Raw genomic sequence first — 15,179 nt, forward strand, 5'->3', positions numbered from 1 at the left:
AGCTCCCCCTCCTAATACAAAAAATTTGCAGACTTTTAGTCAAGGAAATAATTTTCAGGGAACTACAAATTCGATGCTAACTAAAACTCAATTCCAAAATTATAAATTTGAACAAAAACTAAAACCCAATTCCCGAAATTAATTTTCCAAGTTTCTTGGAAAATCCCACGTTGCTGAGAAAATCAAAGGCAAAAAAAAAAGATTCTAACTTTAATTTTACTTCTTGTTATAGCCATAACCAGATTGAGTGAGTGAGTCACGAATACGAAGGAAGAAGAAAATCCGTACCCACCAAACATTACGCCAAGGCACGCGCAAGTTAGCTATTTTCACCATTACCCACCACATTGTATACACAAATTTCACCACGTATATTTCGTTCACCTTCGCTCATAGCACAAAAACATATTGCTGCTCTCTTTTTTTTTTCTCTCTTTGGGCCTTCTGCTTTTGCAAGTTAATATATAAATCTGACCCCGCTTTCTTTTTCTTTCTCTTTCAATTCTTCCAAACAAAGAAATTCCCAGGAACAATTGAAAAAAAAAAAAAAGGAAAAGAGTACGCCAATCTCGTCACTATTGTCAATGAAATATACAAGGATTTTAAGCTTTTAAGGTATTTGACTTTTTTTTTCTTGTTAGTTAATGTTTGTGGAAATTTTAATAATTGAATGTTTTATGTCTTATCTTTCTTTTCTATAAGCTCTGAAACAGTTTACGAGAAAGCTTAATTGGAACGAATCTCTGTTCCATTCCTTTCAATTCAACCTACACCCTGTATTTCTCGTTTCGATTTCTTCTTCATTATCTTTTCGATTCCTTTTGTTTGTTTCTCGAGAAGGAAAAACGGAGAGGGATAAAGTGTGGGTGTTGGTCCAATTTTGTTTTATTTGTTGGTGGAAAATTGGGTTTCTAATTAGGGTTTATGGGTGTTTTGGGGATTGGGTTTCTATGTCAAGATCGATGTTGATTTAAGTGTTCCCGAATTGGAATTTTTACTTAAAGAGGTTTCCCTCTTTATGTCGATTAGGAGGGATTGATTAATTGCAGACAACATGATAATCAAGCGCAATCTCAAATCCCAAATGCCGAGTCTGAAACGGTGTAAACTCGGCAGCTCAGTAGGTGAATACGAAGATAACTCAGGTAAAGCTCGCAAGAAGCGAAAAATCAATGGCTATTATCCCCTGGCTCTCCTCGGGGAGGTTGCTGCCGGCACAATTCCGTTCAACCTCCATCATATTATCACTTCTGCTGAGGCCGATAAGGGTTTCTCAGCTTCATGGTGCACCGAAGTCTCGTGCTCCCCTGATGAAGTTGAGTCCAAATCCAATGGCTTAGATTCATCCAGGACCAAGAACCAAACTGTGGAGATTACTCGGCCACCACTTGTGAGGACCTCCAGAGGGCGAGTTCAGGTGCTTCCTTCGCGGTTCAATGATTCTGTAATTGAGAATTGGAAGAAAGAAGGTAAAACCAGCTTGCCTGATGATAGTTTAGATGATGGTGATGATGACGACGATTATGATTTTGAATGTAAAAACGATAAATATAGTTTTAAGAAACCTAAAGTTTGTAAGCAGAACATGAAAAATCGGCGAGCTGAAGAGAAGAATGGTTATAAAGGGAGAAAGTATACTACATTGTGTGAGGAAGATGGAAGAGAAGCAGGGTATGCTAGGACTTTTGATATTAGAAAGTACTCAAGTTCCCGGAGTACTTTAACTAAAGTACATGAGCGATTTGTGAAGGAGGAGAAGTATGTCAATGGGGTTGACACTTTTGATTTAACAACAGGGAAGCAGGCTTCATTGGAGAATGGTGAGAAGAAAGATGGGTTGTATGGGCCGCAGGATTTTTATTCAGGTGATATAGTATGGGCAAGACCAGGGAAGAGGGAGCCGTTTTGGCCAGCTATTGTTATTGACCCAATGACGCAAGCACCTGAGCTGGTTTTGAGGTCTTGTATACCTGAGGCAGCTTGTGTGATGTTCTTTGGACATTCTGGGACTGAAAGCGAAAGGGTATCTGTTACTTTCTGTATCAAGCTTATGTTTTTGAATTTGTTTAGTTATGTGATGGAACTAGTGATTTAGTCATTACTTATGTTACTTTAAATGATTATGGACAGGACTATGGCTGGGTTAGGAGGGGCATGATTTTCCCATTCGTTGATTTTCTGGACAGGTCTGTAGTTTGTTTTATTCAACAGTTAATTGAACTTTCATTCTGTAAATGCTATGTGCTTAGGTAGTCTTCTTAATGTAGGTTCCATGACCAGCCTGAATTGCGTAGGTGCAAGCCTAGCGATTTCCAGTTGGCAGTGGAAGAGGCTTTTCTGGCGGAACAGGGTTTTACAGAGAAGTTGATACATGATATAGACATGGCAGCTGGAAATACAAATTATGAAGAATCTGTTTTTAGATGGGTTCAGGGGGCTACTGGTCCAAACAGGGATCATGATTATCGCCTTCCTAATCAGGTAAGTTGCTGTAGACAATACCGTCTTGTCCACTTCCTCTCTTGTTTCGTAGGGTATATATTTATTGAAATTTCAAAAGCCTTCTCTTACCTCCACTTTTGGAATTCAATCCACTAGCAGGGAAGTAGGTGACTTTTCTTTTTGGGTTTGGGGCATCAATTTGTCTTTTTCCTTTAGTGTAATCTGAGTTCTCTCTCTTTTCCTTTTTTTTTTTTTTGGGGGGTGGGAATTATAAAGAATTTGAGTTTGGATGCTTTAGAAAGATTTTCCATGTCCTTTTTACATGTTTATCTAAACAATTGGGACATAAAGGTTAATGTTCCCAGTTTATGTTGTTCCTTCTTGTCTTTGGAGTTTTTAAATTTAAATATACGTGCAGGGCTTCTTTGGGAAACATACAGACTCAAGACTTTGTGAAGGCTGTGGCATGAACCTCCCATTTAAAATAGGAAAGAAAATGAAAGCATCTGCTCCTGCAGGCCAATTCTTGTGTAAAACGTGTGCTAAGGTCTGTAACCATGTCTTTTCTGGATCTTAAATTATGTTTCCACTGTTTTATGTTTTTGTTACTTTTCACAACCACATACTTTTTTTTTTATTGTTGCAGTTAACTAAATCAAAACACTATTGTGGCATTTGCAAGAAGGTTTGGAATCATTCAGACAGTGGAAGTTGGGTAAGGCAACCTAGGAGCTTGAACATTGATTAGTTTTATTTCTGCTGTGGAGCAGCTTTATTTTTCACTAATTTATTGCTTCCTTTTATACACTGAGTTAGGTGCGGTGTGATGGTTGTAAAGTTTGGGTGCATGCAGAGTGCGGCAAAATTTCCAGCCATCATTTTAAGGTCTGTGGCATGCTGTCTATCTTGAATCATTATTTTGTTCCATCTTCTAATGAAACTAAGGATTCAAATTTTTTATTTCCCCAATCAAATCATATTTGCTTCTCCAGGTTCTGGGGGCCACTGATTATTACTGTCCTACTTGCAAAGTGAAGTTTAACTTTGAATTATCAGATTCAGAGAAGTGGCAGCCAAAAACTAAGTAAGTCTGTTCTATTTTGGAATCAGTAGTTGTCTATGTCAGTGTGTATGATTTACTTGTTGTATAAAATATATCTCTGTGTATTTGAAAATTATTTAAGGATTCTGGCTGATTCTTTATTCTTCACCTCAATGTTTCTAATGATTGTAAAACCTTTGATGCAGATCAAAAACTAACAACAGTCAACTAGTTTTGCCTAACAAGGTTACTGTTCTCTGCTGTGGTGTTGAAGGCATATATTACCCAAGCCTCCACTCGTAAGGAAAAATTTTCTATTAGTGAATAAGTTGCTTTTCTTATTTCCATTTTGGAATGATACTTTAACGACACTATTGCCATTTAATAGTCTAATATTCCTTTCAAGAAAATCTTAGGCTTTTACTTCATGTAAATTTTACATTTGCTGCACAAGTAACTTTACAGTCCTCATGTGGGGATATCTAAACCAATTTGAAATAACTTTAGTTTCTTTCTCTAACATACAAATAATGTTAAAGTCCCCTAGGTGAAATATATTTTGAGTGACATAACATGTCCCATCTGGGACAAAGAATTTAGCTTTCTGGATTTTGACTGGGAGTTTATTCATTGTGATATCATATATTCCAGAGTTGTTTGCAAGTGTGGGTCCTGTGGGTTGGAGAAGCAAGCACTTAGCGAGTGGGAAAGACACACTGGTTCCCAGCAAAGAAATTGGAGGATTAGCGTGAAGGTGAAAGGTTCCTTGTTGCCATTAGAACAATGGGTTTGTACAACTTTTGGACCTTGCTTTTTCCTTTTCAGTTCTATATTTCTTATCTGTGCTCATAGTCATGTCTTTGAATGTAGAAGATAGAATTCTGTTATGAAAATTGGATTCCACTTAGATCAATAACTAAAATCATTTAGAAGATGACATTCTATTCCATATCAATGTTTCCCATCTTCCTTTTCCTTCTATCTTTTTTCCTGCTCTTGGATTAATAAAGGAGCCTACTTATCAGAAAATACGTCATTACTTCCTTTTATTACCCCTTTTGGCATTGTTTTACATCTTTCTGAGGATTTATTTTTCAATTGGTTCGTTTCTAACCTTGCAGATGCTTCAACTAGCAGAGTACCATGCAAATGCTGCCACCTCTACCAAACCTCCTAAACGACCACCAATACGAGAGAGAAAGCAGAAGCTGCTTGCTTTTTTGAAAGGTATTCTTCTAGGCATCAAATTAGCAATTTCATGATTGTTCCCCCCCCCCCCCCCTTTTTCTCTCCTTTCATTACCTTTGAGTTTTGCTAACTATTACATCTGTTGTGACAGAAAAATATGAACCAGTTCATGTCAAGTGGACAACTGAACGCTGTGCTGTATGTAGATGGGTCGAAGATTGGGACTACAACAAAATTATTATCTGCAATAGGTAATTTATGCAGTGTTTTCTATACAAGACTAGATGTTTTTATGGATCCATCATTGGATGCACTTTCATCCTGTGATGTACCTGAGCTTTTATGATGCTGTTCTTTTTTCTTGATCAGATGTCAAATTGCTGTGCATCAAGAATGCTATGGAGCAAGAAACATTCGGGATTTCACTTCATGGGTTTGTAAAGCTTGTGAAACACCTGAAGTTGCACGAGAATGTTGCCTCTGTCCAGTCAAAGGTATGAACATATCTATTTCTCTTGTTTGGTTAAAGGTTTTTCTTTAATTATCTTACTAGGGATGGTTTAATTGCATTCTGGAAATTAGTTTCCACATCTGTAATTACTCAATTCTGTTTGTTGTGTGATAGTTACTTACATGGTTTTCCCCCCACTTCAGGAGGTGCTTTGAAGCCGACTGATGTTGAGACATTATGGGTTCATGTTACTTGTGCTTGGTTTCGACCTGAAGTATCTTTTGCAAGTGATGAAAAGATGGAGCCTGCACTTGGAATCTTGAGTATTCCATCAGATTCCTTTGTGAAGGTAAAGTTGCTCTTCTAGTCTCATTTAATCGTGGCTCTTGCTCACTCCTTGTATCATCAAAATTTTATGATATATCATTTCATTAACTAAGATTCTAAGTAACATTTGATCCTTGGATTCATTTTATTTTTGAGTGATATGGTGCCACTCATCTACACATCATTTAACACTTCATGCTGTGGGCCATGGCTGCTGCATCATGAGGGACTCAAGTATTTTATGTCATGCAGAAATTTTAGGATGTTAAATTAAATAGTCACAAGCCTGGAACTTTGGCTTTTCCTTTTGGCACAGAGATTTAAGCAATCAAGTCAATAATAATAGTAGCATGCTGTTTATGACATCTTTTTGCTGTTTTATATGCCAGTTCTTTTTATAAATTTGGTAGAAGAAACAATGATTTATATGCATACATTCTTGCTTATCTGAGAGGTGAGTCCTTTGAACATAATAGAATTTTCTTTGTATAAAATTGACTAGATCTTACTATATGTCTCTGGGATAATGAATCTGCTAGAATATCCTGATCTGTATGGGTTTTTTTCTTCTTTTCTGTGGTTTTGTTTGTGTTTTTAGTCATGAAGATAGCTTTATAGCTGGTTCCTATTGGTTACAATGTTTTTAAATCTGCCTTGTTTACCTGAACTGCAGATTTGTGTTATTTGCAAGCAAATTCATGGTTCTTGCACACAATGCTGTAAGTGTTCAACGTATTACCATGCCATGTGTGCATCAAGAGCTGGTTACCGGATGGAGGTGAGTTACTTTTAACTGATCTTTCTACGTAATACTTGCACTGCCATTTTCTATAAACCAACATAATAGGCTCCCTCTTTGGCATCTACCTTGAATTTCTTTTTCATAATATGATATCATTTAGTTGGATAAATCTGTACTTACTGGGATTAACATCCCTCTGTGGTAAAGGGCATACTTCTAGTCTATCAGTGTTTTATGAATGATTAATCTCTAGTAGAGCTAACCCATTTCTATTGTCCTGCAGAGAAAAATAATCTCAACTAACCTGTATTAATGGCTGTGTGGTATCTCATCCATTCATATAAAAAGAAAAGATATCTTATTTTCACAGATCAAGATTTAATTCCTTTTTGGTGCCAAATCAATAAACTGTACTCAAGTCTGTTATTAGATCAGACCTTAATTCTTATCTCATTGCTCTTAGGACCTTGCTCTTCCCTAATACTTCCAAGTTCATATTAGAATTTAGAATATCGTTCCATGGAAAAGGAAAAAAGAAAATAAAAGAAGAAAAACTGATAAACTAGACAATAGGGAGAGAGACTTGGAAATGCTCTTAAATACTTTGTGATTTTCATGAATAGGAATGTCAAATACTGCAGAAGTATATTAAGGTTGATCGTGTCTTATTCTGATTTACTTTGGATTTTATTTGCCAAGGATCATCGAGTTGATCTCTTGCTATCACTTCATTGCTTTATCTGTTCTTTCTACATTGCAGTTGCATTGCTTGGAGAAAAATGGCAGACAAATAACAAAAATGGTGTCATATTGTGCTTATCACCGGTATGCTTTAAGCATGTCTGCTGACTTTCTCTTTTCGAGCTATTTCATCTGTGCTGATCTTTAGTTCTTGTTTTTATCCCCTGTTTATTTGTGCAGCGCTCCAAATCCTGACACAGTTTTAGTCATACAGACCCCTCTAGGGGTCTTCTCTGCCAAGAGCCTTGTTCAGAAGAAGAAGAAGAACGGGTCAAGACTAATTTCATCAAACAGACTGAAAATTGAAGAGGTTCCAACTGAGGAAACTATTGAGATTGAGCCATTCTCTGCTGCTAGGTGTAGGATCTTCAAAAGATCAAACAATAATAGAAAGGTAAATTTACATGGAAGTTTTATCTCAGTGACAATTTTCTGAATTACAAGGAAAATGATTCTTGCTCTGTTGAGGTTATGTTGATCTCAATAATATCTTTTCTTTTCCTAGCGAACTGAAGAGGAAGCAGTTGCCCACCGATTAATGAGACCTTGCCATCATTCGTTAAGAACTATACAGAGTTTGAATGCATTAAGAGTATGTTTGTCTCCTTTCTACAATCTCTGAGTTTGTTTGGAGCCAATCTTTTTGTTTATATCCATGATCGATTTTGTTCAATTGGACAGGCAGTAGAGGAGCCTAAAGGTTTTTCATCTTTCAAAGAACGACTCCACCACTTACAGGCAAATCTATATCCCTTTTCCCTTTGAAAACTTAATATTCTGACCAGTTGCTAAACGATATGTATATTTAATGCAGAGAACTGAACATGATCGAGTTTGCTTTGGTAGATCTGGAATACATGGGTGGGGTCTCTTTGCCCGCAGAAACATTCAAGAAGGGGAAATGGTATTTTCATGAACACCCCTTTTTTTGCTGAACTTATTTTTTAAGTTCTTAGGGTTCAGAAAACTAATTCCGGGATTTCCCCCCGACAAATGATTATAAAAATATCCATAGACATTGACTACTTTGTATCGATAATGGACATTCTAATTAATAAGGCCAGACAGAGTATACACCAGGGAGGAACTAAATTATTCAAACAGTTTTTACATGGAGTGAGAAGCTTTTATTTGTCTTCAGGTTCTTGAATACCGTGGAGAACAAGTGAGGCGAAGTATTGCCGACCTAAGAGAAGCACACTACAGAAAAGAAGGGAAAGACTGCTATGTAAGATGATGATTATTTTCCTTTTACTCCTACAAATTTACAAAGATTGATCTGAAATATTCTAGACTGTATTTTGAAGCCTTTGAAAGTGTCACTTCTTTTGGTTCTTGCATGTTCGATTTCTCTTGCTCTTTAGCTTTTCACATATATATGATATTATTGAATTGAGACTGAATTCCGGGTTTGACATACATTGCAGCTGTTCAAGATCAGTGAAGAAGTCGTAGTGGACGCCACTGACAAAGGGAACATAGCGCGCTTAATCAATCATTCGGTAAGTGAGCATTATAGTTGTTTGTATATAAGGTTCTTGTATTCTTTAATTGATGGCTCTTGGTCTTATGCAGTGCATGCCCAACTGTTACGCAAGGATAATGAGTGTGGCGGATGATGAGAGTCGGATTGTTCTTATTGCCAAGACTAATGTGTCTGCCGGGGATGAGCTAACGTATCTATCTCTCTCTCGCTTCTCTTTTTGTAGTGATTGTTGGTTAAATTTCGTTAATGCATTGTTTGATTCGGGTGGCAGGTACGATTACTTGTTTGATCCTGATGAGCCAGAGGAGTTTAAAGTTCCTTGTTTATGTAAAGCTCCAAATTGTAGACAATTCATGAATTAGGATACATACACACAGAGCATAGCCTATTGTTTCTCCGCAAGGACGTTAACTAACCCCAATTCCCCTATGTAAAGGGGGGATCTCAGAGTCAAATTTATACACCCTGATTTGTATTTGTATTTTTTTTCCAGGAAAAGAAAAAGTATCTTTCTTTCTTTTTCTTCTTCTCTTTTCCCCTTTTTCTTTAGACAAATTTGATGGTTAATAAAACTATAGGATTTCCCAGTTGCTCTTTGAGCATTTTGTGTATATTTGTTAACAATCAACCTCCACAATCATAGTTGAATACTAACCCCAATTTTTTGTTTAAACCATTATTTTTACAATTCTGAGATCGCCATGAACCAATGTTGATGATGATTGACAATAATTAAATAAATTATAAATCGGTTTAATCAGTTCACTTACAAGCTGGTTTAATCTCTCGTTTGGTTTGGTTCGATTTTAGATCTTGAGCTTCAAATTCATCATATGACAGGAAATTAAAAAATTGAATTTGGATGTTGACAATTCAGAGCACGACTCTGTAGCAGTCACCAAAATCAAGTTTCACGTTAAAGATAATAGAAGGTTAATTTTATGAAATGACCTCAAATTAGTGCTAAAATTTTAAATTAGTCTCTAAACTTTAAAATGTTCTAGTCTAGTTTTTAAAGTATTAATACTATGTCAATCAAGTTATCCTATTAGTCTAATTGTTAATTTGAGCATTAAATATAAATTCAAATTTAACGTATGTGCATTTAAACACTCATGTAATGTACCCACCACAAAATAACTTAGATTTGACGTATAAAAAAAATGGAGCTTTTTTTTTATTTTTAAAGTTAGGTCTAATTTGTCTATGCAATAGATGCACAAGTGTTTACAATTTGATTAATGTATTTTAAATAATAATTTAAAGAAAAAAAAGGATGATTTCATGAAAAATCCTCAAATCATCACCTAAATTTTAAATTTATCCTTAAACTACAAAATGTGTGTCAATCAGATCATCCTATTTATCCAATAATCAATTTAAGCGTTAAATGCAAACTCAAATTTGATGTGGAGCATATTCGAAGCACGTGTACAATTTGTAGACATGTACGTAACATGCTTATCATGAGGGCAACTTAGGTCTAACATATTAAAAACCAATTTAGGAGGGTTGCTTTTTTAACACATCATATCTATGTCGTTTATGTAATACATGTACACATGTTTACAATTTGATCCATTTATTTTGAAAATGATTGGTATTAGATTTGTGTTGAAAATTTTAATGCTCAAGCTAATAACTAAGCTGATGAAAGGACCTGACCAATACAATATTAATAATTAAATAACTCGACTTGAACATTTTAAAAAGTTTGAGACCAATTTAAAACTTGGGTTATAGTTTGAGAGCATATAGTGAAATTAACCCAGGAAAAAAAATATAAACAAAATCCAAAATCATACGGGACAGGAATGGATAAGGGACATACTATTATTTCAATAAAAAACACGTGGCAAGAGGAGAGAGGCTGAACGGGGAGATACTGTGAAAAATCAACCGGATAAAAAAACAAAAAAGGGAGTACGAAGAGAACGAGGAAAAGAGAGGAAAGCGTTAGATATTTGCAGTGTTACAGATGGAGACATGAGAAAAACTCATGGCTGAACGTTTTCAGCGTACTCTCTCACGCAACCGTCACGCGCTCATTTCTCCATTTATCGACCTCATCATCTCTCTTTCTTCCCAATTTTAAAAAATTCCACAATTCCCCCTCTTTTAACTCACTTTCTCTCTGGTAAGTTGGATTTGATTCATTAATTAAACCAAACATTTCATCAATCTGTTGATTATTGCTTCTTCTTCTTTTTAAGATTTTGGAGGTTTGATCGATGGCGTTATATGGATTCTCAATGAATCCATGTTTAGAAAGTGTTGAAGTACGTCACTCCAATGCCAATTTGTCGACAACACTGATTAAACCTAGGTGGTCTTGGTTCAATCGGAAGTCAACTTGCTCTTTTAGGAAATTGACGAAACAATTAAAGGAAGTAAGATGTTCGTCGTTGAGGAAAACTGTTTCGCCGATGGAATCAGGAAGGAATGATTTGATTATTGATACACCAGTTTCCGGTGAAGAGGAAACGGGGCATGTTACTAGGTTCAAGATGTCTGATTTTATGATTCTTGATCGTGTTAGCGTTGGGCTTGCAGGCCGGGTAAATGAAAAGCAATCTGTTTTTTTGTTTTTTATTTTTAGGTTCAACTTGTTATAGTTCTAAAAATTTTAAATTTATTGTGTTTATACCTTGTTGTAGGCAGATGAGGTGATTTCTGAAGCTATAGTGAAGGATTCAGCCAGGTTTGTCTTCTTTATTTAGTAATGATTTTACTACGGTGATATTGTTTTTAGCTTAATATTTGGTGTTTAATGAAATTGCAGCCCTTTATATAACTCGAGAGTCGTGCTTCGACGACTTACTAGTGCTCGAGCTCAACGTAGGGGAAGGCGAGCGATAGAGGTCTGTGAACTGTGTGCATCAAACTGTATACTCTTTTTTTTTTTCAAAAGCTCGTCGGGTCTCTCATTATGTGTTGATTTCTTGTGTTTGAATATATTACAGGTATTGAAAAAGCTTGTTGGTCGTAGAATTCTCTACCATTCATATTCCATGCAAGTTTATGGTTATGTTTCATCACATAAAGGTGGTAGTCATAGCTCATTCACTCTGGTCCATGGGGTATGCTCCTCCCTGATTCTGTTGTTTTGCCTTTGAGGCTTGTGTTCCAATTCCAGCCGACTTCCTTATGTACTTCTTCCAAGTGGATTAAAACTTAATTGTGTTTTTTTTTTGGCAGTATCATGGTAGCTTTTCGTTAAGACATTGGCTTCGGCAACCCGACTGGCTTCCAACTTTGGAAGCAACTCTTGCATTGGATGAAGAGTCTGTTAGGAGAGTAGGAGATGACTCGGTTGGGGGACCTGCTGTTTCTCGTCAGTTGAGGCTTACTAGAATATTGCTGCGGGACCTCTTAATTGGAGTATGTTTCTTTCTTCTTTGCTCATAAATTCTTGTATCTGACATTTCTCAATGGTTATCATAAATTTGTCATCCCATGTTTCTCAAAGTGCAGATGTTGCTTTTGATGTTTACCTTTTACAGGTTAATTACTTGCACTGTCATGGGATTGCGCATACAGAGTTAAGGCTGGAAAATGTACATATAAGCCCGGTTGATAGACATATAAAGGTATTTACCAATTTTCTTTATGATCATTGAGGAGGTTTGTGTAAATGGATATATGTGATTCTAGTTTTGCTTGGCACAATAGCACAGCTTGATTCCTTTCTCTGTTTTCGTTCTTCTCTCAATTGCATAATTTTTAAAACCGATGTCATCAGGTAGGAATACTAGGAAATGCTGCTGATTTCTATGAGGATGGTCCCAATAGAAGTGCATCAGATAGCAACATGGATAGGAGACAAATGATGATTGCATTTGACATGAGGTATGGTGCAAATAAAAGACAACGTTGAACATGTGAAACATCGTCTTGAAGCTCACTTAACTTCATGTCTTACAAAGGTGCGTTGGATTTATGATGGCAAAGATGGTGCTAAGAGAGCTCATGGATCCCGTAACCTTTACAAAGTTCAAAACCTTCCTTATGAAGGTATAGCACGTGACTCTTGCTATGTAACTATTTTTTTTTTTCACATAATTCAAGAAGTGCATCTTAGAATATGAATTGGGTCACTGAACCTAGGATATTAATTGATGCTATATTAGCCTGCTAGAAATCACAAGTTGGCTGCCGTTTTTGACAATTTTTAGGCACCAAGACTGTCATTTTCTATATCTCAGCAATCATTACTTGTGTACCTTTTAAAAGGTTATCTTACATATCTCCTTTGTTGCTCCTACTCTTCATTTTCCTTGAAGTACTCATAATTGACACGGTCAAATACACATCTAGACATAGGTTTGGGAGTATGATCCTCCTAATATACGGGAAAAGAAAACTTAGAAAAATTGAACATAATCATGTCTCAGACATCCCCGAGACTCACCCCCGAGTCTGTAATGTTGCATATCTTGACTTTAAAGTTACTCTAATTCTTCTGATAAAATGGAGTCGTTCCCTCTTTAACATTTAAATTCTGTTGAAAGAATGTTATCTCATATCATCTTGTATTTCCATATGCAATTACAGGGAAATGACCCCTCATGCTTGCGTGAATTTCTTCTGCCAATCCTCACTCGGAACTCGGCAACTGGAAATATTGGACTCCAGGTTAAGTCATTTTACTTGAACACAACTTGTCACTTACTGTCTGTAAGGATCTTTTAGCAAATTATCTTTTTTGCAGATACTTGATAGAAACTGGGGTGCAGGTTGGAACCTTCTATCATTGTTGCTTGCAGTCAAACGTTCTAAAAGAATAAGGTATGCAGTTTCTTTCTTTTTCTTTTTTATTAAAAGATTCATGTCAATGTACTCTGGATAGTAATCAGTTAGGGTTCTCCATCAAGGTTTGCGGCTTTCTGAGATTCTTAATGCGCATTTACTATTTAGTAAATTATATAGTGATTTGCTTTATTCATTGCAGTTGCATAGATGCTCTTAGGCATCCTTTTTTATGTGGACCAAGATGGCGTGTGGTCCCATCTATGGATATTATTAGATGGGGTCTTGGGTCAACTGCAGTGAGAATCACAGAGGAATATATCTATCGCACAGCTCAGGTAATTATATACCTCTGTTTTTTTATCATAGGTTAGATAATCTACTGTGTTTCTTATAACTTTTTACACTATTTTAATCCATGTTTTAAAATTGGATAGGTGAGCTAACTTGTTATTTTTCATATTACAGCGTGATAGGCTTGCCCACTTTATTGAATTAATGGAGATGTTGAATCCCCATTCAAGACCAAAGGTGATTCTTCTTCTTTGTCTCTCGTTTTTAGTTGCGTAGGTTTTATTCTTTTTCTGAACAATGTTTAGACTTAAGATGCTTATTCTTATTGTTAGAAGTCAAAAGTAATTTGGTATGTTGAACATTTTATTCAAGTCTCAAACTTCACCCGGTCATGGTCAAGTTGAACTTGAGCTGTTGGGGCAAGCTAAATTCGAGTATCCTAATGTTTGACTTGAATCAAAATTATTATTGAACATTTTAATTCCAAATTGAGTATAGTAATCAAGTTGGAAGTCAAGTATGGGAATCAAGGTCATTTTTTACTAGGTAAATGAGCTTAATTGAGTGAGCTCAAGCTGTTCAGTTTTCATCTTTAATTGAGCTCAAGCTTTAAAAGTGAGACTCGATAGAACTTGAGTTTTTTACAGCTTGATCTCAACTAGGCTTTGATTAAACACTACTTGTGCTAATATACTGTTGCATTCTATCTTTATCTGGACTGCAGAACTGGCTAGAGCTTTTGCCCGGGAAATGGCGTCTGTTATACTCTACAGGAAGGCACATAGGCTTAACTCTTCGCCAACCTCCTCTCCGTGTCCTCATTGGCGATGCATACCTAACAATTGCAAGACCTTCTAAGTCAAACGCACGCCTTTCTGTAACATCTGAAATTGGATTCACGTCCATGATGGGACACGATTGGCCCCATAACAAAAGGGGAATCAAGGGGAAATTGCAAGTAAACTCTTCATCTAGTTTAAAAGCGGGGAAGCGACTATATCTTAACGATATGGCAATGGAAGGATTCTCTTTGGGACAATCAAACTCCGAGAAGTCCATAATTGAGAAACTATCTAGCAGAAAATGGAGAAAAGTGATCCCCTTCACGGAGTTACCATCAAGTCTTCCTGTAGCTAAGCTCCTTCTGGACAACATCGAGGTGTCAATGGCGCTTGATGAAACATTGAAACAGGGCGTTGATGTTGCAATAAACATAGTTCAGGAAATCCGAACACAGATCCCCCCTGAAATGTTTGAATTGACAAATATAGTGTGTGGTACATATGTCGACTCGAGGATGCTCGTCCTCCGTGGTGTAAATGGCTCAGCACTAATATTTACAAGGTCATGTGTAAATGAAGAGTTGTAATTAACAACGATGTTAAAATTTTTTAAACTGTTTCTCTTGATCTGTTACAGTTTAGATAATGTAAGATAAAGAGAATCCCTTGTTCAATTATCATAGAGCTAACCATTCCATTGGGTACATTTCAACATTACAGTGGTTGAACCGGTACGTCATTAAAAGGAAATGTAAGGGTTAAAAGAGACTAAATTCCCAAACTATATAAAAAATAAAAAAAATAAAAAAACTATCCTAACTTTTTAGGGTTGTTTATATAAGGGTTTGGTCTTAAAATGTCGTATAATTTTTTATACACTTCAATTTAGTTTACAGTAAAAATAGGTAACGTTGACATTTAAAATAAAACATGAC

General features: G+C 36.1%; 2 protein-coding genes across 5 annotated transcripts; both read left to right on the forward strand.

The window, feature by feature from the left end:
* Positions 1 to 9,092, forward strand: LOC108479934 (histone-lysine N-methyltransferase ATX5). Of its 3 annotated transcripts, XM_053022857.1 has the most exons (25): positions 1 to 369; positions 518 to 615; positions 1,030 to 2,023; positions 2,131 to 2,186; positions 2,268 to 2,481; positions 2,861 to 2,989; positions 3,089 to 3,157; positions 3,259 to 3,327; positions 3,435 to 3,526; positions 3,691 to 3,783; positions 4,136 to 4,271; positions 4,606 to 4,711; positions 4,824 to 4,923; positions 5,042 to 5,166; positions 5,327 to 5,472; positions 6,124 to 6,228; positions 6,953 to 7,017; positions 7,114 to 7,327; positions 7,439 to 7,525; positions 7,615 to 7,671; positions 7,748 to 7,837; positions 8,075 to 8,161; positions 8,361 to 8,435; positions 8,509 to 8,609; positions 8,691 to 9,092. In XM_053022857.1, the coding sequence occupies exons 3-25, from the start codon at positions 1,055 to 1,057 to the stop codon at positions 8,779 to 8,781; spliced, it is 3,276 nt and encodes a 1,091-aa protein (XP_052878817.1). In that variant the 5' UTR covers positions 1 to 369; positions 518 to 615; positions 1,030 to 1,054; the 3' UTR covers positions 8,782 to 9,092. The 3 variants fall into 3 exon arrangements, with proteins under 3 accessions (XP_052878817.1, XP_017638286.1, XP_052878818.1); XM_017782797.2 differs by having other exon boundaries at positions 1 to 615; XM_053022858.1 differs by having other exon boundaries at positions 1 to 615; positions 1,797 to 2,023.
* Positions 9,093 to 10,316: 1,224 nt separating this feature from the next.
* LOC108476578 (probable plastid-lipid-associated protein 14, chloroplastic) lies at positions 10,317 to 14,918 on the forward strand. 2 transcript variants are annotated; one of them, XM_017778819.2, is made up of 14 exons: positions 10,317 to 10,556; positions 10,633 to 10,977; positions 11,077 to 11,120; positions 11,202 to 11,280; positions 11,383 to 11,499; positions 11,618 to 11,800; positions 11,923 to 12,009; positions 12,162 to 12,268; positions 12,346 to 12,433; positions 12,974 to 13,054; positions 13,131 to 13,207; positions 13,371 to 13,506; positions 13,637 to 13,699; positions 14,187 to 14,918. In XM_017778819.2, exons 2-14 carry the CDS (start codon positions 10,651 to 10,653, stop codon positions 14,829 to 14,831), a joined length of 2,034 nt encoding a protein of 677 aa, XP_017634308.1. In that variant the 5' UTR covers positions 10,317 to 10,556; positions 10,633 to 10,650; the 3' UTR covers positions 14,832 to 14,918. The 2 variants fall into 2 exon arrangements, with proteins under 2 accessions (XP_017634308.1, XP_052879340.1); XM_053023380.1 differs by lacking the exon at positions 10,317 to 10,556 and having other exon boundaries at positions 10,563 to 10,977.
* The last annotated feature ends 261 nt before the right edge of the window (positions 14,919 to 15,179 follow it).

This window comes from Gossypium arboreum, chromosome 12 (genome assembly GCF_025698485.1).
Source record: "Gossypium arboreum isolate Shixiya-1 chromosome 12, ASM2569848v2, whole genome shotgun sequence".
Taxonomy (NCBI): Eukaryota; Viridiplantae; Streptophyta; class Magnoliopsida; order Malvales; family Malvaceae; genus Gossypium; species Gossypium arboreum.